General features: G+C 56.5%; 1 protein-coding gene across 1 annotated transcript in view; it reads right to left on the bottom strand.

The window, feature by feature from the left end:
- Positions 1 to 6,195: 6,195 nt before the first annotated feature.
- LOC139680245 (cohesin subunit SA-3-like) overlaps positions 6,196 to 25,756 on the bottom strand; it is a 20,209-nt gene continuing 648 nt past the window's right edge. Inside the window, exons 3-29 of the mRNA XM_071572690.1 lie at positions 25,649 to 25,744; positions 24,965 to 25,038; positions 23,966 to 24,089; positions 23,670 to 23,768; positions 22,484 to 22,563; positions 21,195 to 21,302; positions 20,146 to 20,233; positions 19,446 to 19,545; positions 18,458 to 18,561; positions 17,792 to 17,881; positions 16,657 to 16,746; positions 16,163 to 16,363; positions 15,897 to 15,967; positions 15,635 to 15,722; positions 15,271 to 15,351; positions 13,878 to 14,090; positions 13,267 to 13,516; positions 11,430 to 11,548; positions 10,353 to 10,454; positions 10,216 to 10,266; positions 9,060 to 9,205; positions 8,434 to 8,565; positions 8,060 to 8,217; positions 7,471 to 7,588; positions 6,877 to 6,955; positions 6,717 to 6,758; positions 6,196 to 6,210 (exon numbers count right to left, since the gene is read on the bottom strand). Coding sequence (XP_071428791.1) covers positions 6,196 to 6,210; positions 6,717 to 6,758; positions 6,877 to 6,955; positions 7,471 to 7,588; positions 8,060 to 8,217; positions 8,434 to 8,565; positions 9,060 to 9,205; positions 10,216 to 10,266; positions 10,353 to 10,454; positions 11,430 to 11,548; positions 13,267 to 13,516; positions 13,878 to 14,090; positions 15,271 to 15,351; positions 15,635 to 15,722; positions 15,897 to 15,967; positions 16,163 to 16,363; positions 16,657 to 16,746; positions 17,792 to 17,881; positions 18,458 to 18,561; positions 19,446 to 19,545; positions 20,146 to 20,233; positions 21,195 to 21,302; positions 22,484 to 22,563; positions 23,670 to 23,768; positions 23,966 to 24,089; positions 24,965 to 25,038; positions 25,649 to 25,744 — 2,919 coding nt within the window. The remainder of the gene's footprint in view (positions 6,211 to 6,716; positions 6,759 to 6,876; positions 6,956 to 7,470; positions 7,589 to 8,059; positions 8,218 to 8,433; positions 8,566 to 9,059; positions 9,206 to 10,215; positions 10,267 to 10,352; positions 10,455 to 11,429; positions 11,549 to 13,266; positions 13,517 to 13,877; positions 14,091 to 15,270; positions 15,352 to 15,634; positions 15,723 to 15,896; positions 15,968 to 16,162; positions 16,364 to 16,656; positions 16,747 to 17,791; positions 17,882 to 18,457; positions 18,562 to 19,445; positions 19,546 to 20,145; positions 20,234 to 21,194; positions 21,303 to 22,483; positions 22,564 to 23,669; positions 23,769 to 23,965; positions 24,090 to 24,964; positions 25,039 to 25,648; positions 25,745 to 25,756) is intronic.

Raw genomic sequence — 25,756 nt, 5'->3', positions numbered from 1 at the left:
AACAGGGGGATCCCAACAGCTGACTGTACTGGAAGCTGAAGTCAGCTTGACAGGGAAGGAATGGCACAGACACCCCATTGTGACTGGTCCAGAAGCCCCGTGTATCCTTGGCATAGACTACCTGAGGAATGGATATTTCAAAGACCCAAAGGGACTGCGTTGGGCCTTTGGCATAGCTGCTGTGGAGACAGAGGAAATCAGACAGCTGAGCACCTTGCCTGGCCTCTCAGAGGACCCTTCTGCTGTAGGACTGCTGAAAGTTGAAGAACAATTGGTACCGCTGGCCACAGCCACAGTGCACCGTCGGCAATACCGCACTGACCGAGACTCTGTGACCCCCATACACAAGATGATTTGTGAGCTGGAGAGCCAAGGGGTGGTCAGCAAGACTCACTCACCCTTTAATAGCCCCATATGGCCAGTACGAAAGTCCAGTGGAGAGTGGAGGCTGACGGTGGATTACCGTGGCCTCAATGAGGTCACACCCCCCCTGAGTGCCGCTGTGCCGGACATGCTGGAGCTTCAGTATGAGCTGGAGTCCAAGGCAGCCAAGTGGTGCCACCATCGACATTGCCAATGCCTTTTTCTCCATTCCGTTGGCAGCAGAGTGCAGGCCGCAGTTCGCTTTCACCTGGAAGGGGGTGCAGTACACCTGGAATCGACTGCCCCAGGGGTGGAAACACAGTCCCACCATTTGCCATGGACTGATCCAGACTGCACTGGAGACACGGCACCCCAGGGAGAACAGAGTCTGACAATGGCACCCACTTCAGAAACAGCCTCATAGACACCTGGGCCAGAGAGCACGGCGTTGAGTGGGTGTATCATATCCCCTACCATGCTCCAGCTGCCGGGAAAGTTGAACGGTGTAATGGACTGCTGAAAACAACCTTGAAGGCGTTGGGTGGGGGAACTTTCAAACACTGGGAGCTGCATTTGGCAAAGGTCACCTGGTTGGTCAACACCCGGGGCTCCATCAGTCGAGCTGGCCCTGCCCAATCAGAACTCTTGAATACTGTAGATGGAGATAAAGTCCCTGTGGTCCATATGAGAGGTATGTTAGGAAAGACTGTTTGGGTTAGTCCCACCTCAAACAAAGGCAAACCCATCTGAGGGATTGTTTTTGCTCAAGGACTTTGTTGCACTTGGTGGGTAATGCAAAAAGATGGGGAAGCACATTGTGTACCAAAAGGGGACCTAATTTTGAAAGAAAATGTGTAATGTTTCACTGTATGTATGTGTGCAAATATATATACATGGATATACATGTATATAGTTTAAAAGGGTATTAATTTGGGAATTACTAGATGGTGTAGAATAAGGGGTGGACAATGTCCTAGTTCAGCAGGTGGGACCAGTTTATCCCAGTGTGGGTGTGACCAAAGCTGTGCATTCTAAACCCTCTCTGCCATTGCCCAGCAACTGTTCCCAATGGCCCATTGGCAGCAGCTGCCCAGGGCACAGCTGAGCCCTCAGGCTGGGAGCTGGCTGGGAAAGAAGCCTGGCAGAGGAGCTGGGAGAACTGCCCTGCAGGGAGTCCTTGGCACCTCCACACCCACCTGAGGGCTCAGCTCTGCCCATGGGCCAGCAACGATTCCAAAATCCCCCCTGACTGCCAGAGTCAGATCCCCCAGTGTGGAACTCCCTGCCCTGGGGGAGGCACTGGGGGCTCCCACCTGGACCTGAGGATACATAATCTGGGGGTTTTGAAGCACTCAAAAATCAGTAACTGGTACAGGTATGTTCTGTCTGCTCTCTCTGGTCTGGTGTTCTCAAGCTGCTGGCTCTGTTCTGCAGCTCCTCTTTCACTTGGAAAGAACCCACTGAAAACAAGTCACAGACCTAGAAACACAATTGCCATTATTATTGCCAGCTGAAATTCTTTCCAGGCACTGCAACAGAGATTGGTTTTCAGGCAGTAGGAGCAAGACTGTTGTGGAGTGTGTGCTGCAGGGACTCAGCTCCCTGGAGGGGCTGTGCTGGTACACGCTTGGGGCTAATGATGACATGCAGAGAAATGAAATGTAATGGTTTAGGCCTCAGTTTAGAATTTTCCCAACTATAAAATGAGGGTAATGAGTCTTTATTACCTCACAAAAGTATAAATAAAGGCAAATGTGTTAAGGAAGCTTGAATGTTTTAAAACAGAGCCCTTGTGCTGAAATCTTTGTTCAGGGACTCCTAAAAATCCTTTTCTCTATACTGACATCAGAAGTGAGGTGTTGATTCTGCTTTCTGAAGACTAAAACAATAGTAGATAAGTACTGGCTTCCCACAGCCATGCCAAGTCTCCCTGTGCAGTTGGAATGTGCACACAGCAGACAGATGTTGTTGATCCCATGAGTACCCGGACTTTGTAAAGCATTCTGGTGTCTCTGGGCAATTTTCTCATCCAGGGAAAGACCCAAGGTACTGTGCCTGTTTGAACCCGAGTTCCTAAACTGTTCCACCATCTTTTCCACCCTGGATTGTGGGAAATTTCGTGCACAGTAATGTAAGCAAGGCTGAGCAGTTTGTCCTTTCCCAGCTTCAAAGTGCAGGAGCATCCCCTGTAAACTCTTCAGCATTCTGCATCCTGCACTCCTGCACTCCAAAGTTAGTCCAAAGCTGATAACAAAACAAGTGTTCACGCAGGTACAACTGAGAGAGGCCATCACTGGAGCTTCTCCTTGCTGAGTGTCTGTCCTGTGTCATTTGCAGGTACCTTTCTGGGGATTCCTTGCCTCTCTTTCCCAACGGCACTGGGACAGCCTTCCCTTCACCTGCCACATCTCTCTTTGTCCCAACACCACCCAGTCTGCTCCACCTGACAAACCAGCAGCTCTTCAGGTCCCCACGCAGAACTTCCTCATCCTCCCTCCCTGGCTGTCTCAACAGGGCCCTCTCACTGGGTCCCATCCCCGCCTTGGCCAGGGCAGGTCGGTGTGCAGGGCCCTGTCCCCGTGGCAGTGGCAGTGGAGTGGTGCAGTGCCTCAGGAGGGAGCTCTGAGGCACCCACACACTGCAGTCCAGGGGTGGCTGCTCCTGTGGCACAGGGGAGCACCAGCATCAGGAGTTTGGGGGTTGGCATGACGGAATGGCACAGTGTGCCATTGCCATCTTGGGCAAACAAGGAGCCTCCCTGAGTGCTTGCCTGCTGTGGGGTAACTGAAATCCAGAGGTTTCTCCAGGCATTTGGGTCAGGATGACACAAGCTACAAGGGTTTGCGTGGGAGAAAGATGGAAGGAGCACTTACACATGGCAGTGGAGAAGAGCAGCTTTTGGAGCCCTGGGCTAGCTGATGTGGTGAGAAATGGTTCTGCTTCAGGTATTTTTGGGGGAGTGACGCCGAAGGGGTCTTTGATTTTTCGATTTTCATATTTTGAAGATTTTAGGAACACAGATGTAGCACTGTAGATTTTTAGTGGGTTACTATTTAGCAACTGAAGTCCTTCTATCTCTACCCCTGTCCCAGAACAGGCAGCTAAGATCTTCTGGCTGTTTAGTCTCTTTCTCAAGGTACAAGATTGGAGGATATCAGAGGGAAACAAGCACGAAGCAGAGTGACCCAAAGCACTGCAAAGTGTCCAAAAGCCCTTTATGTGCTGAAGAAGAGGAGGTGGATGAAAACACAGGGGCCCAACAACCCCAGCCTCAAATCCAGGGAGGTGGAGACTGGGAGGGGACAAAGGTGGAACTGGACATGTGTGAAGTAGTGATTGGATAGATTGCATTATAAAAGCCATGGAAATCAAAGCTTGCACATGCCTGTCTGTGTATTCCTGGATGAGCCGGATTGCTCATTAAAGTAACTACCCTTTATCTTATCTCCTACTAAAAACTTGGCTTGGAGTCTTTTTTACAGACTTTTAAGGCAACAGGAGGATGTCTTGTTTTGGTTTTGGGGCCTGCTGGACAGATCTGTTCTGCTGCAGCTGGGAAAAGTGGATTATTCTGCTGCTGGCATCGAGCCGACCCAGGAAAACAGGGACAATTTTCCTGGTGCATTTCCCACCTGTCCCCTTGTGAGACTGATGACAGGATGATGCAATTGCATTTCTGAAGGACAGACCTCCAGTAGCTGAGCCAGCTGGGTTCACATTGTTTCATCTTTGCCTTTACTTTCTGGCTACTTGTTCAGTGGAGTCGACCGGCCTCGCAGTGCTCTCAGTCCAAGGAGTCTCCTGCACCAGGCACTGCCCTGGGCTGCCCCAGCAGCTCTGCAGGATTTGCAGTGAGGGGGTTGGAACACATGGGCTGCTTGAATTCTTTCCCCCCTGCTCACATCCCAGGGAAAATGTCAGTTTTGCTGTTGGAAATGCTGCAGGGAGAGCCCCAGCTAAGAGTGGTTGGGGCAACACTTTTTTGAGAAGTGATGAACCTGCCTTTGCATAGCCCAGCGCTGGGGCAAAGTGGAGTCTCCAAGGATGAGACTCAGTGAGTGGTCTCCAAATGGACTGGTGGATGTCCTTGTCCTACAGGCAAATTCTTACCAATACTGGCTGCTTTGTCCCTCGGGTGGGACAGTCTGTGAGCTTATGAAGCATTAAAAGAGCTGTAATGCAGACTGACTGGACTGTGTTGTGAGGTTGCCTATGGAGAAACACTGAACTCTTGAGCATCTGAACCCCCTTTTATCATCTGGCACAAAGGACAGACTGCAAATCACAGACAGGACGTGGGGCTGTTCCCAAAAGGGAGAGCTGCAGGCCTGAGGATTTGGATTTGGGATGGCATTTTTTTAGATGCCTCCCTACCTACGAGTTGGGGGGCTCAGGGGGCACTCGGGGCCCCTGCCCAAGGCCCTGGCACTGCTGGGCACGAGGGGCTTCACCCCCACCCAGGTGGGCACTGCCCTGGCCGAGTACGAGGCCCTGAACGTGCTGCAGGTGAGCCCTGCCCGGGCCAGGGGCAGCTTTGTGTGACTGACCCCAAAAATGTCCCAAATACCCCCAAAATCAACCCCAAAATATCCCCCAAATATCCCAAACACCTGAAATCCCCCCCAAAATCCACTCCAGGGGCTGAAGGTGCTGCAGGTGAGCCCCGCCCGCACCAGGGGCACCATTGAGTGACTGACCCCAAAATACACCAAATTCACCCCCAAATCCACCACAAAATATCCCAAATCCCCCCAACATCTGCCTCAAAATTTGCCCAAAATGTCCCAAATCCACCCCAAAATGTCCACAAAATAGCTTAAATCCACCTCTAAATAGCTCCAAAATCCATCCCCAAAATATCCCAAATCCACCCCAAAACAGCCCAAATCCACTCCAAAATCCATCCCCAAAATATCCCAAATCCCACCCAAAATCCACCCCAAAATCCATCCCAAAATAGACGAAAATCCACCCCAAAACATCTCAAATCCACCTCAAAATACTTCAAATAGCCCAAAATATCCCAAATTCCCCCAGAATCTCCCCCAAGGCCCTGAAGGTGCTGCTGGTGAGTCCCACCTGAACCAGGAGCACCTTCGTGTGAGCCCACCCAAAATCCACCCCAAAAGGGCCCAAATCCCTCCAAAAATACCCCAATTCCACCCCAAAGTAGCCCAAAATAGACCCAAATCCATCCCAAAATAGCTCAAATCAACCACAAAATCCCCAACTCCACCTAAAAACATCCCCAAATCCACCCAAAAATATATCCAAAATAGCCCAACTCCATCCCAAAATATCCCCCAAATCCACTCCAAAATAGCCCAAAACATCCCAAATCCACCACAAATATTTCAAATTCATCCCAAAATACCCCAAATCCACCATAAAATCCCCCAACTCCACATCAAAATATCCCAAAATGTCCCCAAATCCATCCCGAAATATCCCAAATCCATCCCAAAATGTCCCAAATCCACCCCAAAATACCCCAAATAATCCACCCCAAAGTACCCCAAATCTACTCCAAAATAGCCCAAAATATCACAAAATGCCCTAAATTCACCCAGAAAATCCCCAAATTCATCCCCAAACTCCCCAAATTTGCCCCAAATCCCCCAAATTTGCCCCCAAACTCCCCAAATTCACTCAAAACCCCACACAATTCTTTATTAATTAACTTTGGAGGGAACAGATTTGGGGGTGAAAACAGCAGAAAATGGGCAAAAAACAGGACTGGGGGTTGTTCCTCTCTTCAAAATTTTAGGGGACCCCAAAACCCCCCGAATTCATCCCAAAAAAACCCTTAAAATTCATCCCCAAATTCGGGCATTAAATGGCATCAAACTGGGGGAGAATGACAGGAATTTTGGGGTGAAAACAGCAGAAAATGGGCAAAAAACTGGTGGGTTTTTTTGGGTCCTTTCTTAGAAGTCAAAAATTTTGGGGTCCCCCCAAAAAACCCCAATTCACCCCAAAATTCCATCACTAAGTGGCACCAAACTGGGGGAAAATGACACAAATTTTTGGGTGAAAACAGCAGTAAATGGGCAAAAACTGGTTTGTTTTTCTGAAGGTCTTTCCTCAGAAGTCCTGAAAGAAAATGAGGTGTTGAGACCTCCCCAAAGAAACCAAATTCACTCCAAAAAAACCCAAATTCACCCCAAAAATTCCATTTAATTGGCATCAAACTGGGGGAGAAAGACACAACTTTTGGGGTGAAAACAGCAGAAAATGGGCAAAAAACTGGTGGGTTTTTTTGGTGTCCTCTCTCAGAAGTCCTGGAAGAAAATAAGGGGTTGAGACCCCACCCAGAATTTTGGGGGACCCCCAAAAACACCCCCAAAACTCACCTGGGAGTTGAGAGCGTAGTCGAAAAGGTCCTTGGGAGGGTCCTGGGGGGGGGGGGGGGGGTGTCACAGGTTGGGGGAGGGGCCCCGAAACTGGGGGGGTTCCCCAAAATCGGGGGAGGGTTTGGGAGGTGTTTGGGGGGGGTGTTTGTGGGGGGCTCACCCCGGGCTGGTCTGGGGGGTCTCCGTTGCTCCCCTCCTCTTCCTCCTCTTCATCTCCTCCCTCCTCCATCAGGGTCAGGCTGGGGGGAAATGGGGGAGATGGAGGGATGCCCCCAAAAAACTGGGGACCCCCCAGAGCCTCCCTGAGACCCCCAAAACCTCCCAGACCCCCCTTTGATTCCCCCAAACCCACCTGGGACCCCCAAAACCTGCCAATTCCCCCTCTGACCCAACAAAACCTTCCAGGGACCCCCCAAACACACCCGGGATCACCCAAACCCACCCGGGACCCCCCAAAAACCACCCAGGACCCCCCAAACACACCCGGGACCCTCCTGGCCCCCCAAATCCCCATCCTTGACCCTCTCTCTTTTTTTGGGGGTCCCCCCTCGTTTCTGGGGGAACCTCCAAGGTTTATTTGGGGGGGTCAGGGGGTCTCCCCTTGTTTTTTAGGGGGGCTCCAATTCAGTTTTGGAGGTTCCCCCTCATTTTTCTGGGGGCCCCTCCTCATTTTTGGAGAGGGACCCCTGGATTTATTGAAGGGGTCCCCCCAGTTTTTGGGGGGTGCCCCCCATTAATTTGGGGGGGGACTCACCTCTGCAGACTGGGGGGGCTCGGTGGGCGCCCCTGATTTTTGGGGGGTGGTCTCAGGGCCGTGGAGGTGAGGGGGGGACGGGAGAGCCACGGGCTGGAACTGGGGGGCTCCGGGGGGGCTGTGGGAGGGGAGAGACACCCAAGTGAGGCAGGATCCTCCCCAGAGACCCCCTAAATTCAGTGCCTCCAAAAGACCCCCAAATTCAGTGCCCCCCAAAAAGCCACAAAGGGCCCCCAAGACCCCCCAAATTTGGTGCCTCCCATAACTCAAGGCCCCCCAATGACCCCCCAAATCCCCCCAAATTCAGTGTCCCCCATAACCCAGGACCCTCCAGGACCACCCCAAGAACCCCCAAGAATCCCAAAGACTTCCCAACCCCCCCCCCATTCGGTGCCCCCCATAACCCAGGACCCCTCAGGACCCCCAAAGACACTCCAGGACCCCCCAAATCCTCCCCTATTCAGTGCCCCCCATAACCCAGGACCCCACAGGACCCCCAAAGACACCCCAAGACCCCCCAAATTCAGTGCCCCCCATAACCCAGAAACCCCAGGACCCCCAACGACCCCCCACTTTGGGGGACCCTCACCCTCCAGTCGGGGTCTCTTGGTCCGAGGGGGTTTTGGGGGCGTCTCCCCCCCACTTGGGGGGCTCAGGGAGTGGCGGTAGGTGAGGAGGGGGGGCCATGCTGGGAGACCCCCAGAGACCCCTCCCCACTCCCGCAGGGTCTGCTCCAAAAATGAGAGTCTGGGGGGCACAAAGAGACCCCCTAAATGGGGGGACCCCCAGACACCCTCTGAGAGACCCCCAGAGAGATCACCAGAGAGAGACCACCAGAGACTCCCCAAGAGACCCCATGAGAGACCCCCAGAGAGACCATCAGAGAGATCCCCAGAGAGACCCCCCAAATCACCTCCCAAGCCCCTCAGGGACCCCCCAGGGACCCCCAAGCCTCCCACTCACATGAGGGCCCGGTCAGGGGGCTGCAGCCTCGGGGAGAACTCGCTGAGCACCTCCAGGAAGGGCAGATTGAGGGGAGACCCCTCCTCAAATTGGGGCTGGGGGGGCTCCTGGAAGGCAAACTGGATCCCCTCCCTGGGGGCAGGGGGAGTCAGACCCCCACAGGGACCCCCAAACCCACCCAGGAAGCCTCAAACCTCTCCTGAGAGCCCCCAAACCCAACAAATCCCCACAGAGAAACCCCAAACCCACCCCAAAATCCTTCTGAGAACCCCCAAAACCAACGCAGAGCCCCTGAAACCCCCCCAAACCCCTTGAGACCCCCAAATCACCCCCAGAGTCCCCCAAAGGACCCCCAAATGCCCAAATGCCCCCCAGGGCACCCTCAAAACCCCCCAACCCCCCCAAGTCCCCCCCAATCCCTTCTAGGGACCCCAAAATGGTCCCCAGGGACCCCCCCAAGACCCCCCACATCCCCTCTAGGGACCCCAAAATCGTCCCCAGGGTCCCCCCAGAGCCCCCCAAATCCCCCTCAAGTCCCCCCCAAAGACCCTCAGACCCCACTAGAGACCCCCAAATCACCTCCAGATCCCCTCCAGAGATCCCCAAACCCCCCCAGACCCCCCCACCTGTGCAGGGCCAGCAGGACTGGGCGGGTCTGGGCCCGATGGGGGCCAAAGAACAGCGAGAACCTCCGAGCCAGGTCCCGAATTCCCTGGAATTCCTGAGACCCCCTCAGAGAGGGACCCTCCTGGAGCAGCAGCTCTGTCTGTAACTGGGGGGGTCACAGAGGGTCAGGGGGGACCACCCAGAGACCCCCAAAACCTCATGGGGACCCCCAAAGCCTCCTGGAGATCATTAAACCTCCTGGAGACCCCCAAAACCATCTGGAGGCCGCCAAAGACTTCCTGGAGAACCTCAAAAACATCCTGAAGACCCCCTGGACCATCTGGAGACCTCAAAGACTTCATGGGGCCCCCCAAAATCCCCTGGAGATGATAAAAACTCCTGGAGACACTTCAAACATCCTGGAGACTCCCAAGACCACCTGGAGATCCTCAGGACCTCCTGGAGACCCCAAAACCCTCCTGGGGACCCCCAAAAAACATCATGGGGACCCCCCAAAACATCCCCTGGGACTGCTGCCACCCCATCAGGGGGGAACCGTCCTGGAGCAGCAGCTCTTTCTGCAGCTGCGGGGGCACAGGAGGGCAGGGGAGACCACCAGGAGACCCCCAAACACATCCTGAGGACCCTCAGAACCTTCTGGAGACTCCCAGAACATCCTGGAGATTGTAAAACCTCCTGGAGATCCTTAAAACATTCTGGAGACCCCAAAACCTCCTGGAGACCTCAAAAAACTTACAAAGTTCCCCCACAAGGATCTCCAGAACTTCCTAGAGACCCCCAGGACCTACTGGAGACCCCCAAACATATCCTGGGGGACCTCAAAATATCCTGGAGACCACCAAGACCACCTGGAGACCCCAAAACCTCCTGGAGACCCCTCAAAGCTTCTGGAAACCCCCAGAACTATCTGGAGACCCCCAAAACATCCTGGGGACCACCAAGACCACCTGGAGACCCTCAGGACCTCCTGGAGATCCCCCAAAGACATCCTGGAGATCCTGCAAACATTGTGGAGACCTCCAGGACCTCCTGGAAACCCCAAAACACATCCTGGAGACTCTGAAAATCTCTTGGAGATCCCCAAGGCCTCCTGAAGACCCCCCCAAACCATCTGGATAGCCCCCCCCAGGGCCTCCCAAAGCCGCCCAGCCCCACCTGCTTTAGGCTGAGCAGGAGGGTCTGCGCCCCCTGCAGCAGGTCCATGTCCTGCAGGACCCCCCAGAGAGCCCCCCAAAGCCCCCCTGGAGACCACCAAAGCCCCCCAGGACCTTCTGTAGCCCCCGAAGCCCCACCTGCTTTAGGCTGAGCAGGAGGATCCGTGCCCACTCCAGCAGGTCCATGTCCCGCAGGCGCCGCAGCGTCTCCTTCAGGATGTCCCCAAAGTCCTCATAGAACTGGGGAGGGGCCACCAACAGTACTGAATGTCCTGGGAGACCCCCAGGACCACCCAGAGACCCCCCAGGACACCCAGAGATCCTCCAAACCTCTTGAGGATGTCCCCAAAGTCCCCATAGAACTGGGGAGAGGACACCAGAATTCCTCAACATCCTGAGACCCCCAGGACCACCCAGGACACATCGAGACCCCCCAAACCTCCCCAGGACCCCCCAAGGACACCCAGAAACCCTCAGAGACTCCCAAGGACCCCCAGAGACCACCCAAAAACCTCTGAACCCACTCAAAGACCCTCAAGGTGACCCCCAGAGCCCCCCAACTCCTCCTGGACCCCCCCAGGGACCCCCAAAACACCCCTAGAGCTCCCAAAAGCCCCCTCTGGGCCCCCTAGAGACCACTACAGATGCCCAACGGACCACTCTGAGCCCCCCCAAGGTCCCCCAGAGTCCCCCAAAGACCCAGAGTTTCCCCCAAACCCTTCCTGCACCACACCAAAGACCCCCAAAGACACCCCCAGGGACCCCCAAAACTCCTAAAGACACCCCAGAACCCCCCAGAGCCTCCCAACCCCTCCTAATCACCCCCTCAAAGACCCCCCAGAGTGCCATAAATCTCTCCTGGACCTCCCCTAGAGCCCCCAAACCCCTCCTAGACTCCCTCCAGAGCACCCCAAAGACCCCCCAAACCTCTTCTGGACCACCCCAGAGCTCCCCAAAGACCCCCCAAACCCCTCCGGGAGCCCCCCAGAAAATGCCTAGAGATCCCCCCAGACACCTTTAAGTCCCCCCAAAGACCTCCAGAGCCCCCAAAGACCCCCTAGAGCCTCCCAGAGACCCCAAACTCTTCCTGGACCATCCCTGAACCCCCCAGACCCCTTCTGGACCACCCCAGGGACTCCCAAAGACCCTCCAGAGCCTCCCAGATCCCCCCCGTTTCCCCCTAGAGCCCCCCAAAACCCCTCCTGGACCCCCCACCTTCACATAGTGCTTGAAGATGTCGGAGGCCGCTCTGGGTGGGAGCACCTGGAGCAGAACCAGCTTGGAGAAGCCACTGAGGAGCTCCCTGCGGCGGTGCAGGGCCTGGAGCTGGGACTCTGGAATGGGATCCACAGAATTCTGGGAATGCTGGGAGTTGTGGGGGAATGGAGTTGTGGAAAAATTGAGGTTTTGGGACAACTAAGGCTGGAAAAGACCTTCAGGATCATCAGGAGGGACTTTTGGGAATGGTGGAATTTTGGGATCAGGGAGTCATGGAATATTGGGATCCTGGAGTTGTGGGATTATGGGATCCTGGAATTCTGGGATCCTGGAACTGTGGGGTTATGGGGTCCTGGAATTCTGGAACTGTGGGATCAGGGAGTCTTGGGATCCTGGAATTGGGGGGTTATGGAATTATAAAACCATTACAGTTGGAAATGACCTTCAGAATCATCAAGAACAACCCTTGAGAATGCTGGAATTGTGGAATCCTGGAGTCTTGGGATCAAGGGGTCCTGGAGTTATGGGATTATGGGATCGTATGGAGTTATGGGGTGATGGAGTTGTGGGAAAATGGAGTTTTGGGATAACTGAGGTTGGAAAAGACCTTCCGGATCATCAAGAGCAACCCTTGGCAATGGTGGAATTTTGGGATCAGGGAGTCATGGAATCTTGAGATCATGGAATAGTGGGATCCTGGCGTCATGGAATTACAGGCTGATGGGGTTGTGGTATCCTCAAATTGTGGGATTGGAATTGTGGGATCAGGGAACTGTGGGGTATTGGGATCCTGGAATTGTGGGATCCTGGAATTATAAAACCATTATGGTTGGAAATGACCTTGAGGATCTTCAAGAGCCACCATTGAGAATCCTGGAATTGTGGGATCCTGGAGCCATGGAATCTTGGGATCAAGGGGGTCCTGGAGTTATGGGATCATGGGATAATAGGATTGTGGCCCCTCTGCCTCTTCTGGAACCAGGGAGTTATGGAATTCTGGGTCATGGAATTCTGGGGTCAGGGGGTCATGGGACCATAGAATTGTGGGGTAATGGAATTCTGGGATCAAGAAATTGTGGGATCAAGGAATTACCGGATCATGGAATCAGGGCCATGGAATTGTCGGGTCATGGAACTGTGAGATCATGGAATTCAGGGATCAGGGAATTTTGGAATCATGGAATCAGGGTCATGGAATTGTCAGGTCATGGAATTACAGGATTACCATTCCCATGGTATTGGGATTAACATTCCTGTGGGATGGGCCATTCCTGTGGGATTGGCACTGGCATTCTCATGGAATCAGGAGCACCCACCGGTGGTATTAGGATTACCATTCCCATGGGATTGTGATTAACCATTCCCATGGGACTGGGGTGGGAACATTCCTGTGGGATTGAACATTCCCATAGGATTGGGACTGACATTCCCATGGGATTGGGATTGACCATTCCCATGGGATTGGGGTGGGAACAGTCCTGTGGGATGGAACATTCCCACAGGATTGGGACTGACATTCCCATGGAATTGGGATTACTGTTCCCATGGGACTGGGATTGAACATTCCCATGGCATTGGGAACACCCACTGGTGGGACTGGGATTGACCATTCCCATAGGACTGAGATTGGGATTACCATTCCCATGGAATCAGGATTGGGATTACCATTACCATCAGGCTTGGGCTGTCCCTCCCTGGGGCTCAGGAACATTCCCATGGGACTCAGATCACCATTCCCATGGGATCAGGACCACCCACCCGTGGGCTCAGGCTCGGGCTGTCCCTCCCCAGGGCTGAGGAACATTCCCATGGGATTGGGATCAGGACCACCCACCGACAGCCTCGAGCTCTGACTGGCTCTCCCTGGGGCTCAGGAACATTCCCATGGGATTGGGATGCCCATTCCCATCGTGCCCGGGCTGCCCCTCCGCGGGGCTCACAAACACACGGTCCATGAGGAACGAGCCCAGCTGGGCCTGCAGAGACTCATCCAATGGCAGCACCAGCGGGAAGAGGCTTTCCCGGCCGGAATGTGGGAGCCGCGGGCCCAGCACCACCAGCAGGTCACACAGCACCACAAAGGCCTGGGAATAATGGGATTATTGGGATTGAGAATGGGATTGCAACCCCCCAGCACCACCAGCAGGTCACACAGCACCATGAAGGCCTGGATTGGGAGTGGGATTGGGATTATTGGGATGAATGGAATAGGGGAGTGGGATCAGGGATCAGGATCAGGGAATGACACTGGGATCAGGGATCAGCAATTGGGATCATGGAGCGGGACCAAGATCAGGGAATGGGAATGGGATCAGGGAGTGGGATTGGGATCAGGATCAGGAAATGGGACCAGGATCATGGATCAGGATTAGGATCAGGGCTTGAGATCAGGATAAGGATTGGGATCAGGCTCAGGAATGGGCTGAGGCTGAGGAGGGTCCCCACCTGCTCCCGGAGCTCGAGCTCGGGCTCACTGAGGCAGCTCTGGCACAGCTGGCACAGGGACAGGGCCCGGGAACGCAGGGCATGGAGCTGGTCCTGGAAAACAGGGCTGGGAACGCTGGGCACAGGGCTGGGAATGGGGAACAGGGCTGGGAATGTGGGCCGGGGCCTGGGAATGTGGGACGGGGCCTGGGAATGCAGGGCACGGAGCTTGTCCTGTGGGAACACAGGGATGGGAATGGAGGAGTGACCAGAGGGGTGGCAGGAGAGGGAAAACCGGGATTGGGAATGTGAGAAAGGGGCTGGAGAACATGGAAAAGGGGTTGGAAGCACAGGACATAGTGCTGCTCCTGGAAAACAGGGATTGGGAATGGGGGACAGGGATGGGAATGTGGGAGAGGGAATGTGGGAGAGGGAACGTGGGAGAGGGAACGTGGGAGAGGGAACGTGGGAGAGGGAACGTGGGAGAGGGAACGTGGGAGAGGGAACGTGGGAGAGGGAACGTGGGAGAGGGATTGGGAACGTGGGAGAGGGATTGGGAACGTGGGAGAACACGGACAAGAGGCTGGGAGTGCAGGGCATGGAGGTGCTCCTGGAAAGCAGGGACTGGGAGTGGGGAGAGGGGCAGGAGAACATGGTGTCCTAGTTCAGCTGGAGGGACCAGCTAACCCTGTGTGGTGGTGATCAAACCTGTGTATTCCACCCCCTCTATTCATTCCCCAAGGACAATGGCCCATTAGCAGCAGCTGCCCAGGGAGCCATTATCACTTCACACCCAGCCTGAGGGGGCGGAGCTGCTAATGGGCCATCAACAGCTCAACAACCCCTGGCTCCCAGAGTTAATCACCCATTGTGTGAGTCCCCGCCCAGGGGGAGGGACTGAGTGCTCCCTGAGGGTACATAAGTGGTGGGTAAGAAGACCTCAGGACCTTCTTGTCGGATCCAGAGCAGCAGCAGGACCTCGACAGCAGGAGATCACCGCTCTCGCCCAGACCACAGCCCTCGCCTGCACCAACAGGTTTTTCTTTTCCTTTTGCTCTGGACTTGGGGGAGCCACAGGGGTCTCAGCACAAGGGCAAACAAACCCCCTTGGGTTTGTGCCCCAGGACACTGGGTTATACTGCTGGGGTATTGTGAGTTGAAAGCAATTTCCCTTGTGTGTCAGTGTTGTTATAATAATATTATTATTAAATTTTAGCTCTGACTTATAATCTCTCTCGTGGTGAGTTCATTTTCCCTTGCTGGTTCACCTTCAAACCAGCACACATGGGAAAGGGGCTGGGAAGGTGGGAGAGGGTCTTAATCCCTCCCACCCCAGAAGGTTCCATTTCCCCTTGGAAGGTTCTGGATTCTCAGGAAGGCTCTGGATCCCAAGAAAGGTTCTGGAATGTCTCACCTGGGCCACGTCGGGCGGGTGGAGCCGCGACAGCTCCCACAGCACGTGGAAGAACAGGCAGGACAGGGCGGGAGCTGTCACCTGTGGCCACCAGAGAGTCCCCAAGGGGCACCAGAGTGTCCCCAAGGGGCGCCAAAGGTCTCCAGGGGTCCCCAGAGTGTCCGCAGGGGTCCCCAGAGTGTCCCCGAGAGTCCCCAGAGTGTCCACAAGGGTCACCAAAGGTCCCCAGGTGATCCCAGAGTGTCCCCAAATGTCACCAGTTGTATCCCCAGGTTTCTCCAAATGTTCCTCAGGTGTCCCCAGTGTCACCAAGTGTCCCCAGAGTGTCATCAAGTGTCACCAGTTGTCCCCAAGGTGTCCCCACCTGTGCTGGCACCTCTCCCGTGTCCAGGGCGTGCTGGAGCAGTTGGGAACAGGGATCAAAGAGCTGCCAGGCGGTCAGGTTGTGGGAACTGAGGGGACATTGGGGACATCAGGGGTACATTGGGGACATCAGGGGTACATTGGGGACATCAGGGGGACACTGGGGACACCAATAGCCCACTGCCCCATCCAGTGCCCCTCAATGTCCCCAATGCCCCAATGTCCCCACAATATCCCCCCATGTCCCCAATGTCCCCACTCACTTGAACAGGGCCGAGATCCTCCTCAGAGTCACTGCCAACCCGTAAATGTCTTCTTCGTCAGGGGCCACTGCCTGGGGGACACAGGGGGTTGGGGACATCCCGGGGGGGGTGGGGACATCTCAGATGTCCCCATATCCCCACTGCCAGCTCAGTGCCCTGCAGGTGTCACCTGTGCCCACTCTCCACTCACCTGGAGCAGCTCAGTGACCTGCAGGTGGCACCTGTGCCCATGTCCCCAGTGCCACCTGTGCCCATGCCCCACTCACCTGGAGCAGCTCGGTGACCTGCAGGTGGCACCTGTCCGCCAGGCTGTCCCCAAGGAGGCCCCTGGTGACATCCCCTCGGGCGTGGAGTGGCAGTTCCGGGTCACAGAGGGCATAGAGGGCACGAGAGGCGGCATCGAGGACCCCCTGCTCCGAGTGCTTCCCAAACACCTCCCGCACCTGGCACAGCACTTGGCACAGCACCTGGGGGGCACTGGGGTGGCACTGGGAGGGCACTAGGAGGGCACTGGGAGTGGATTTCAAGGGGACTGGGAGGGGACCGGGAGGGCACTGGCAGGGGACTGGGATGCCCAGTACCCCCCTGCTCCGAGTGCTTCCCAAACACCTCCTGCACCTGGCACAGCACCTGGGGGGTCACTGGGAGCACTGGGAGGGACTGGGAGGGCACTGGGACAGACTGAGCTGGCACTGGGGGTTACTGGGCTGGTACTGGGGGTTACTGGGAGGTTACTGGTCTGTACTGGGAGCCCCCTCACCCTCTCCATGCGGGCAGAGCAGAGCAGGCCCAGCTCCAGGTGCCGCAGAACCGTCAGCAGAGACGCCACAGGGTGGGCATCGGCCGAGAACTGGGAATGGGAATGTGGGAATGGAAATGGGAATGTGGGAATGGGGATGTGCCCAAATCCCAAACATCCCCATTCTCAAACATCTTCATTTCCAATTCCCAATCATCCCCATTACCAAACACCTCGAATCCCAAACATCCTCAGTCCCCATTCCCAACCATCCCCATTCCAACCATCCCCCTTCCCGACCAACCCCCTTCCCGACCAACCCCCTTCCCGACCAACCCCCTTCCCGACCAACCCCCTTCCCGACCAACCCCCTTCCCGACCAACCCCCTTCCCGACCAACCCCCTTCCCGACCAACCCCCTTCCCGACCAACCCCCTTCCCGACCAACCCCCTTCCCGACCAACCCCCTTCCCGACCAACCCCCTTCCCGACCAACCCCCTTCCCGACCAACCCCCTTCCCGACCAACCCCCTTCCCGACCAACCCCCTTCCCGACCAACCCCCTTCCCGACCAACCCCCTTCCCGACCAACCCCCTTCCCGACCAACCCCCTTCCCGACCATCCCAACTCCCAAATCCCAAAGATCCCATTCCCAAACACCCCAGTCCCAACCATCCCCATTCCCAATTCCCAAACATCCCCAATCCCCCCCAAACCCGCAATGCCCACCGATATCCCAAATACCTCAATGTTCCAAATGTCCCCAATCACCCCCAATCCTCCCAATGTTCCCTCAGTGTCCCCAATGTCTCCTCAATGTCCCCAATGTGCCCAAAAGTCCTCAATGTCCCTCCCCAGTGTCCCCAGTCACCCCCAATGTCCGCAAAAGTCCTCAATGTCCCCAATCCTCCCCAATCCCTTCAATGTTCCACAATGTCCCCCAATCCTCCCAGTCTTCCCCATGTCCCCAACCCCCCCAGTGTCCTCAGTCCCACCCAGTCCCCCCAGTGTCCCAAATCTCCCCACTGCCCTCCAATGTCCCTAAATCCCCCCAGTGTCCCCAGCCCTCCAATCCCACCAACACCCCCAGTGTCCCCAATCCCCCCAGTCCCTCCCAATGACCCCCCCCAGTGCTCCCAGTGCTCCCAGTGCCACCTTCTCCAGCAGCTGTGGCAGCACCGGGATGAAGCTCCGGCTCAGCCGGGATTTCTCCTCCTCCTGCTCCTTCCGCTCCCGGGACGAGACCTTGGAGTGGGAATTTGGGGATTTTGGGGGGGGAAGGGGGGGGGGTCAGGCCCCTCCCCCCCTCTGGAATTCCCAACACCATCCCCCCCTCCCACCCCCCTCCAAATTCCCGGAATTCCGTCACCTTCTGTGCTGCTCTGCTCTGCCCACATGGAGAGGGTGAACCCCCAGTACGGACCAGTAAACCCCAGTGCCAGCCTAGCAACCCCCAGTGCCAGCCCAGTCTGTCCCAGTGCTGCCCAGTAACCCTTAGTGCCATCCCAGTCTGTCCCAGTGCCATCCACCTGGATCTGGGCCTGCTCTGCTCTGCCCGCATGGAGAGGCTGAGGGGGCTCCCAGTATGGACCAGTATAGACCAGTAACCCCCAGTGCCAGCCCAGTCTGTTCCAGTGCTGCCCAGTAACCCCCAGTGCCATCCCAGTCTGTCCCAGTGCCATCCATGTGGATCTGGGCCTGCTCTGCTCTGCTCGCATGGAGAGGCTGAGGGAGCTCCCAGTACGACGAGTACAGACCAGTAACCCCCAGTGCCAGGCCAGTAACTCCCAGTGCCCCCCAGCGTTCCCAGAGTTTCGGCACCTTCCGGGACGTGGCACGGCCCACGGGGGGCTGTCCCCGGGCACACTGGAGGGCACTGCAGGTCAGCACCTCCACCAGGGCCTTCTCCTGACGGTCCTGCAGGCCTGGAATGGGGGAGGGGACCAGTATGGACCAGTACGGACCAGTATGGAGCAACACAGACCAATAGGGAACAGTATGAACCACTTCAAACCAATACAGGGCAGTACGGACCAGTATAGAGCAGTATGGACCAACATAGGTCAAGATGGACCAGTACGGACCAGTATGAACCAGTACAGACCAATATTGAGCAGTATGGACCAGCATGGACCAACATAGGCCAATACAGGCCAGTATGGATCAGTATGCACCAGTACGGACCAGTACAGACCAGTATGGAGCAGTATGGACCAGCATGGACCAACATAGGCCAATACGGACCAGTATGGACGAGCACAGACCACTATGGACCAGCACAGGCCAATATGGACCAGTATGGATGAGTATGGATCAGTACGGACCAGTATGGAACAGCATTGACTAGTATGGATCAGTATGGACCAATATAGACCAGTACAGACCACTATGGACAGTACAGAGCATTAGGGATCAGTACAGACCAGTATGGACCCGTATAGACAAGTGCACACCAGTATGGAGCAGTACAGACCAATATAGAGCAGTACAGAGCAGTACCCCACAGTGCCAGCCCAGTGCCCCCCAGTTCCATACTGGTCTCCAGTAGCATTTCCGTGGCTGTATCCCAGTCCCTTCCAGTTCCATTCTGGTCTCCAGCAGCATTCCCGTGGCTGTGTCCCAGTCCCTCCCAGTTCCATACTGGTCTCCAGCAGCATACCCGTGGCTGTATCCCAGTCCCTTCCAGTCCCTCCCAGTCCATACTGGTCTCCAGCAGCATTCCCATGGCCGTGTCCCAGTCCCTCCCGGTTCCATACTGGTCTCCAGCAGCATTCCCGTGGTCGTGTCCCAGTCCCTCCCAGTTGCATACCGGTCTCCAGCAGCAATCCCGTGGCTGTGTCCCAGTCCCGCAGCCTCTCCCCAGCGCAGTCCCACAGACTGTCCACGAGGTACGCGGCGTGTTCGTGGATCTGGGGGGGGAAAAGGGACCTCAGGGACTCCGAAACACCCCAAAATTCCCCCCAAACACCCCCCAAACCATTCCAACCCTCCCCAGGGATCCCCCAAACCCCCCAGCCCGGATCCTGGGCATGTTGCATGTTCATGGAGCTGGGGTGGGAAAAGGGACCTCAGGGACTCCAAAACACCCCAAAAACCATCCCAAATCTCCTGGGACCCCCCAGTTCCCTCCAAGGACCCCCCAGATACCCCCAGACCTCTGAGATCCTTCTGGAAACTCCATGGAGCCCCCACCCGGACCCTCCAAATCTCCCTCAGGACCCCCAAAACCCTCCCAGAACCCCCCAAATCCTCCCCAGACCCCTCAAATTCCTCTCAGGCGCCCATAAAGCCCCACCAGAACCCCCCAATTCCTCCCAAAGCCCCCCCCAAATTTCCCAAAGGTGCCCCAGATACTCCAGGATCCCCCAAAGTCTGCCCAGAACCCCCCAAATTCCTCCCCAATTCCCCCCAAGATCCCCCAGTTCCCCCTAAAGACCCCCCAAAGCCCTCCAGGACCCCCCAAACTCCCCAATCCCCCCCACAACCACCCAAATCCCCCCAGTCCCCACGTGGCTCTCCAGGAAGAAGGTCAGGAGCAGCCTGAAGAAGGTTTGGTTGTCCCTGACCCCATTCCCATGTTTTTGGGGGTCCAAGAGCCTGGAAAAGGGAGAAAAACTGGGATGGGATGGGATGGGATAGGATGGGATGGGATGGGATGGAGTGGGACGGGGTGGGGTGGGATGGGGTGGGATGGGATGGGCTGGGCGGGGAGGGGAAGGGAGGGGAGGGGAGGGGATGAGATAAAAATGGGACTGGGATGTGGCAAAATAGAGGATTTGGGGATTGAAATGGGGGAAAATGTGGGAATTTTGGGCTGGGAAAATGTGAGCATTCTGGGCCCTTTCCAGGGCCAATCCCAGAGAATTCCAGCAGGAAATGCCCTTCCCAGCTCCAGATGTTTTCCATGGGGGTGAGGGGGGGCATTTTCAGGGATTTGGGGCATTCCAGGGGTTGGGAATGGGGGAAGGGGGGTAGGATATTCCCAGGAATGGGCATATGGGGGATGGGGGTAGGATATTCCCGGGAATGGGAATTCCAGGGCTTTGGGCCATTCCAGAGCTCAGGAATGGGGAGAGAGGTATTCCTGGGAATTGGAATTCCCAGGGTCTGGGCCATTCCAGGGGTCAGGAGTGGGAGGAATATTCCTGGGAATGGGAATTCCACAGCTCAAGAATGGAGGGATATTCCCAGGAATGGGAATTCGCAGGGTTTGGGCCGTTCCGGGATTCAGGAATGGGGGATATTCCCAGAAATGGCAATTCCTGGGGTTTGGGCCACTCCAGAGGTCAGGAATAGAGGGGATATTCCCAAGAATGGGCATTCCCAGGGTTTGGGCCATTCCAGGGCTCAGGAATAGTGGGATATTCCCAGGAATAGGAATTCTGAGGCTTTGGGCCATTCCATGGCTTGGGAACAGGGGGATATTCCCAGGAATGGGCATTCTCAGGGCTCAGGAATGGGGAGATATTCACAGGAATGGGAGGATATTTCCAGGAATGAGCAATCCCAGAAGTCAGGAATGGGCATTCCCAGGTCTGGCCCGTTCCCACATTCCCACCTGTGGAACAGGAATGTCCCTGCGGCCGATCCCAGGGCCCGGCTGGCCACGAACACGGCAGGATAGACCCCCTGGCAATCCTCCTCCGACAGGAATTCCTCCACATTCCTGGGAATTTGGCCTTGGGAAGCTCCTGGCCCCAGTTCCTGCTCCCCCCATTCCCATTCCACCCATTCCTGGCCCCCCATTCCAGCTCCTCCTGTCCCAGATCCCCAGTTCCTCCTCTCTTTCCCCTCTCCTCCTCTAAAATCCTGGGAATTTCCTTGGAATTTGGGGATGTGGAGGGTCCTGTCCCCCAAATCCTGCTCCCTCCATTCTCAATTTTCAGTTTTCCCACTTTCCCCCATTCCCACTTTCCCCCATTCCCAATTTCCCCAATTCCCAGTTTCCTCCATTCCCACTCCCCAGTTTCTCCCATTCCCCATTCCCAGTGTTCCCCACTCTCCAATTCCGAGTTTCCCCCATTCCCACTCCTCAATTCCCAATTTCCCATTCCCACCCATTCCCAATTTTCCCCCATCCCTGCTCTCTCCTCTTCTTCCATCAGTTCTTCCTCCAAATTCCCAGGAATTTGGGATCTGGGGGATCCTGACCCCCAATTCCTGCTCCTCCCATTCCCATTCCCCCCATTTCTATTCCTCCCATTCCCCCAATTCGTGAGCCCCCCATTCCCAGTCTCCCCCACTCCCAATTCCCAGTTTCCCCTATTCCAAATTTTACCAGTTTCTCCCATTCCCCCATTCCCAGTTTGTCCCATTCCCAGCTTCCCCCATTCCTACTTTCCCCCGTTTCCTCCATTCCCAGTTTTCCCCAGTTCCCCCCATTCCCAGTCTGCTGTTTCTGCTCCTCCCAGCCCAGACTCTGAGGGGTTTGGGTTCTTGTGGGCAATTCTCTCTGGAATGACATTTCTGGGAGTTCCAAATACAGGGAATTCTTTATGGTCCCAAACACATTCCAGAGCCAGAACTGTGCCCTCTGAGCCTGCACTAATTGGGCTTTAATTAACTGCAATTATGGCACAAATAATCCCTGGGTGGGGGTTCTGCTGTTTCCCTCCAGAATCCCCCAAAGCCCCTCCTGGGACCCCCCCAGATCCCCCTCAAATCTCCCAATGTCCCCCCAGGACCTCCCAGTTCCCCTCAAATACCCTCCAGAGTCCCCCAGTTCCCTCCCAAATCCCCCCCCTGAGCCCCCAAATCCTCCCCAGGATCCCCCAAATTCCTCCTCAAATCCCCCCAAACCACCCCAGAGCCCCCAAATCCCCTCCAGTTCCCTCAGTGCCCACTCACTGGGCCATGAGCGTGAGCAGCTTCACCACCTCCACAGCCACCTGCGGCTCCTTGTCCTGGACCATGGCCACGAGTCGGGGCTGGGGGCACAGGGGGGCATAGGAGGGGCACAGGGGGCACGGGGGGGGGGCATAGGAGGGGCACAGGAGGGCACGGGGGGGGCAAACGGGGGCACAGGAGGGGGCATGGGGGGGCACGGGGGGGGCATAGGAGGGGGCATGGGGGGGCACGGGGGGGGCATAGGAGGGGCACAGGAGGGCATAGGAGGGGCACAGGAGGGCACGGGGGGCACATGGGGGGGCAAACGGGGGCACAGGAGGGGCACAGAGGCGTCACGGAGGGGGCACAGGGGACATGAGGGACCCCAATGCCCAACCCAGTCCAGCCCCATTCCCTCCCATTTCAACCACATTTCTCCAATTCCAACCCCATTCCCTCCCTTTTCCCCCATTCCAACCCCATTTGCCTCCCATTCCAACCCCAATCCCTCCCATTTTATCCATTTTCCCCCCATTTCCCCCAATCCCCCCGTTTCCCACTCCCCCAATCCTGTTCCACCCATGCCCCACTCCCCATTCCCACTCCCCCATTCCCCACTCCCCCATTCCCCCCATTCCCCACTCCCCCCTCCCCCACTCCCCCCTCCCCCATTCCCCACTCCCCCATTCCCCACTCCCCTCTCCCCCATTCCCCATTCCCCACTCCCCCATTCCCCACTCCCCTCTCCCCCATTCCCCATTCCCCCATTCCCCCATTCCCCCACTCCCCACTCCCCCATTCCCCACTCCCCTCTCCCCCATTCCCCTCTCCCCCATTCCCCTCTCCCCCATTCTCCTCTCCCCCATTCCCCTCTCCCCCATTCCCCACTCCCCCACTCCCCCATTCCCCACTCCCCCATTCCCCACTCCCCCATTCCCCACTCCCCCATTCCCCACTCCCCTCTCCCCCATTCCCCACTCCCCCACTCCCCCATTCCCCACTCCCCCACTCCCCCATTCCCCACTCCCCCATTCCCCACTCCCCCATTCCCCATTCCCCCATTCCCCACTCCCCCATTCCCCCACTCCCCCATTCCCCACTCCCCCATTCCCCACTCCCCCATTCCCCCACTCCCCCATTCCCCACTCCCCCATTCCCCACTCCCCCATTCCCCACTCCCCCATTCCCCACTCCCCCCCGTGCTCACCCTGAACCTGTCTGTGAACAGCTCCAGCCGGGGGGCGCTCTGGGGGTCCCCATAGAGCCCCTGCAGGGCCCTCACACAGCACAGACGCACCTCCCAGTGCTGCAGGAGGAGTGCCAGGAGTGCCAGGGGATGCCATTGGGAATGCCATGGAACACCAGAGAATGCAAGGAAATGCCATGGAATGCTGCTCAGTGAACCCCCTGCACGGATCCCATCCCATCCCACCCCGTCCCACTCCATCTCACTTTATTCTATCCCATTCCACCCCCATTTCCATCCCATCCCAGTTCTCCCACCTTGTCATGGAGGGTCCATCCGATGTACTTGAGGTAACTGTCGGTCAGGAAGGACTCTGGGCATGTCCTGATCCACATTCCCAACTCCTCCATGCAGATGGCCCGGATGTCAGGAACCACATCCCTGACCACAGGGAGCCCACAGAGATCACACCCTCATCCGATGGGGATAACATGCTCATTCCCACAGGGATCACACCCCTCATCCCATGGGATTGTATCCATCATCCCACAGGGATCACACTCTCATCTCAATTATCCCCATCCCACCCCATTATACCCATTCCCAGCCCCATTCCCACCCCTCTCTCCCATTCCCAGCCCTCTATCCCATCCCTCTCTCCCATTGCCAGCCCCATTCCCATCTCTCTCTCTCCCATTCCCATCTCTCTCTCTCCCATTCCCATCTCTCTCTCTCCCATTCCCATCTCTCTCTCTCCCATTCCCATCTCTCTCTCTCCCATTCCCATCTCTCTCTCTCCCATTCCCATCTCTCTCTCTCCCATTCCCATCTCTCTCTCTCCCATTCCCATCTCTCTCTCTCCCATTCCCATCTCTCTCTCCCATTCCCATCTCTCTCTCTCCCATTCCCATCTCTCTCTCTCCCATTCCCATCTCTCTCTCTCCCATTCCCATCTCTCTCTCTCCCATTCCCATCTCTCTCTCTCCCATTCCCATCTCTCTCTCTCCCATTCCCATCTCTCTCTCTCCCATTCCCATCCTTCTCTCGCATTCCCAGCCCCATTCCCACTCCTCTCTCCCATTGCCAGCCCCATTCCCACCTCTCTCTCCCATTCCCAGCCCCATTCCCACCCCTCTCTCCCATTCCCAGCCCCATTCCCACCCCTCTCTCCCATTCCCAGCCCCATTCCCACCCCTCTCTCCCATTCCCAGCCCCATTCCCACCCCTCTCTCCCATTCCCAGCCCCATTCCCACCCCTCTCTCCCATTCCCAGCCCCATTCCCACCCCTCTCTCCCATTCCCAGTCCCATTCCCACCTGTACCGATGCACAAACACTCCCTTGAACAGAACATTCATCATGGCCTCGAGCTCCTGCTGCTGCTCCAGGAGCTGTGGGACACCATCCCGAGGGATTGGAACATTCCAGACCCTTCGAATGCCCAAATCCCCCAGACTCACTTCCCCAGGAACCCCGAGACACCATCCCAAGGGATCCCAGGCCATTCCAGAGCTCTGGGACACCATCCCGAGGTATTTGGAACATTCCAGAGGGCTGGAATCCTCCTGGACTCCCTTCCCAAGAGCCTTAGGACACGATCCTGAGAGATTAGGGCCATTCTAGAGCCCTGGAATCTCCCTGGATTCACTTTCCAAGAGCCCTGGGACACCATCCTGAGGAACTGGGAACATTCCAGAGCCCTGGAATTCCCCTGGATTCACTTCCCAGGAGCTCTGGGACGCAATCCCAAGGGATTCAGAGCCATTCCCAAGAGCTCTGAGAAATGATCCCAAGGGATCCAGGGCCATTCAGACAGAAGAGCCCTGGGACACAATCTCTGGGGATCCAGAGCCATTCCCAGGAGCGGCTGGGACATGATCCCAAGAGATCCAGGGTCATTCTAGAGCTCTGGGACACAATCTGAAGGGATCCAGGGCCATTCCTGAGGAATTTGGGGCCATTCCAGAGCCATTCCATAGCCCTGGGCTGCCCCAGCCTCACCTCCCTGTGCTTTTCCAGCAGGGTCTCCAGCTTTTCCGTGCTCCTCCTTCCCAAATCCCTGCCCCTCTCCTGCTCCAGCTGCCTCTGGGTGGTCTCCTGGTGGCCACT

The sequence above is a fragment of the Pithys albifrons genome, chromosome 18 (genome assembly GCF_047495875.1).
Source record: "Pithys albifrons albifrons isolate INPA30051 chromosome 18, PitAlb_v1, whole genome shotgun sequence".
NCBI classification, from domain to species: domain Eukaryota; kingdom Metazoa; phylum Chordata; class Aves; order Passeriformes; family Thamnophilidae; genus Pithys; species Pithys albifrons.
This window is presented reverse-complemented; position numbering and strand designations above follow the sequence as displayed.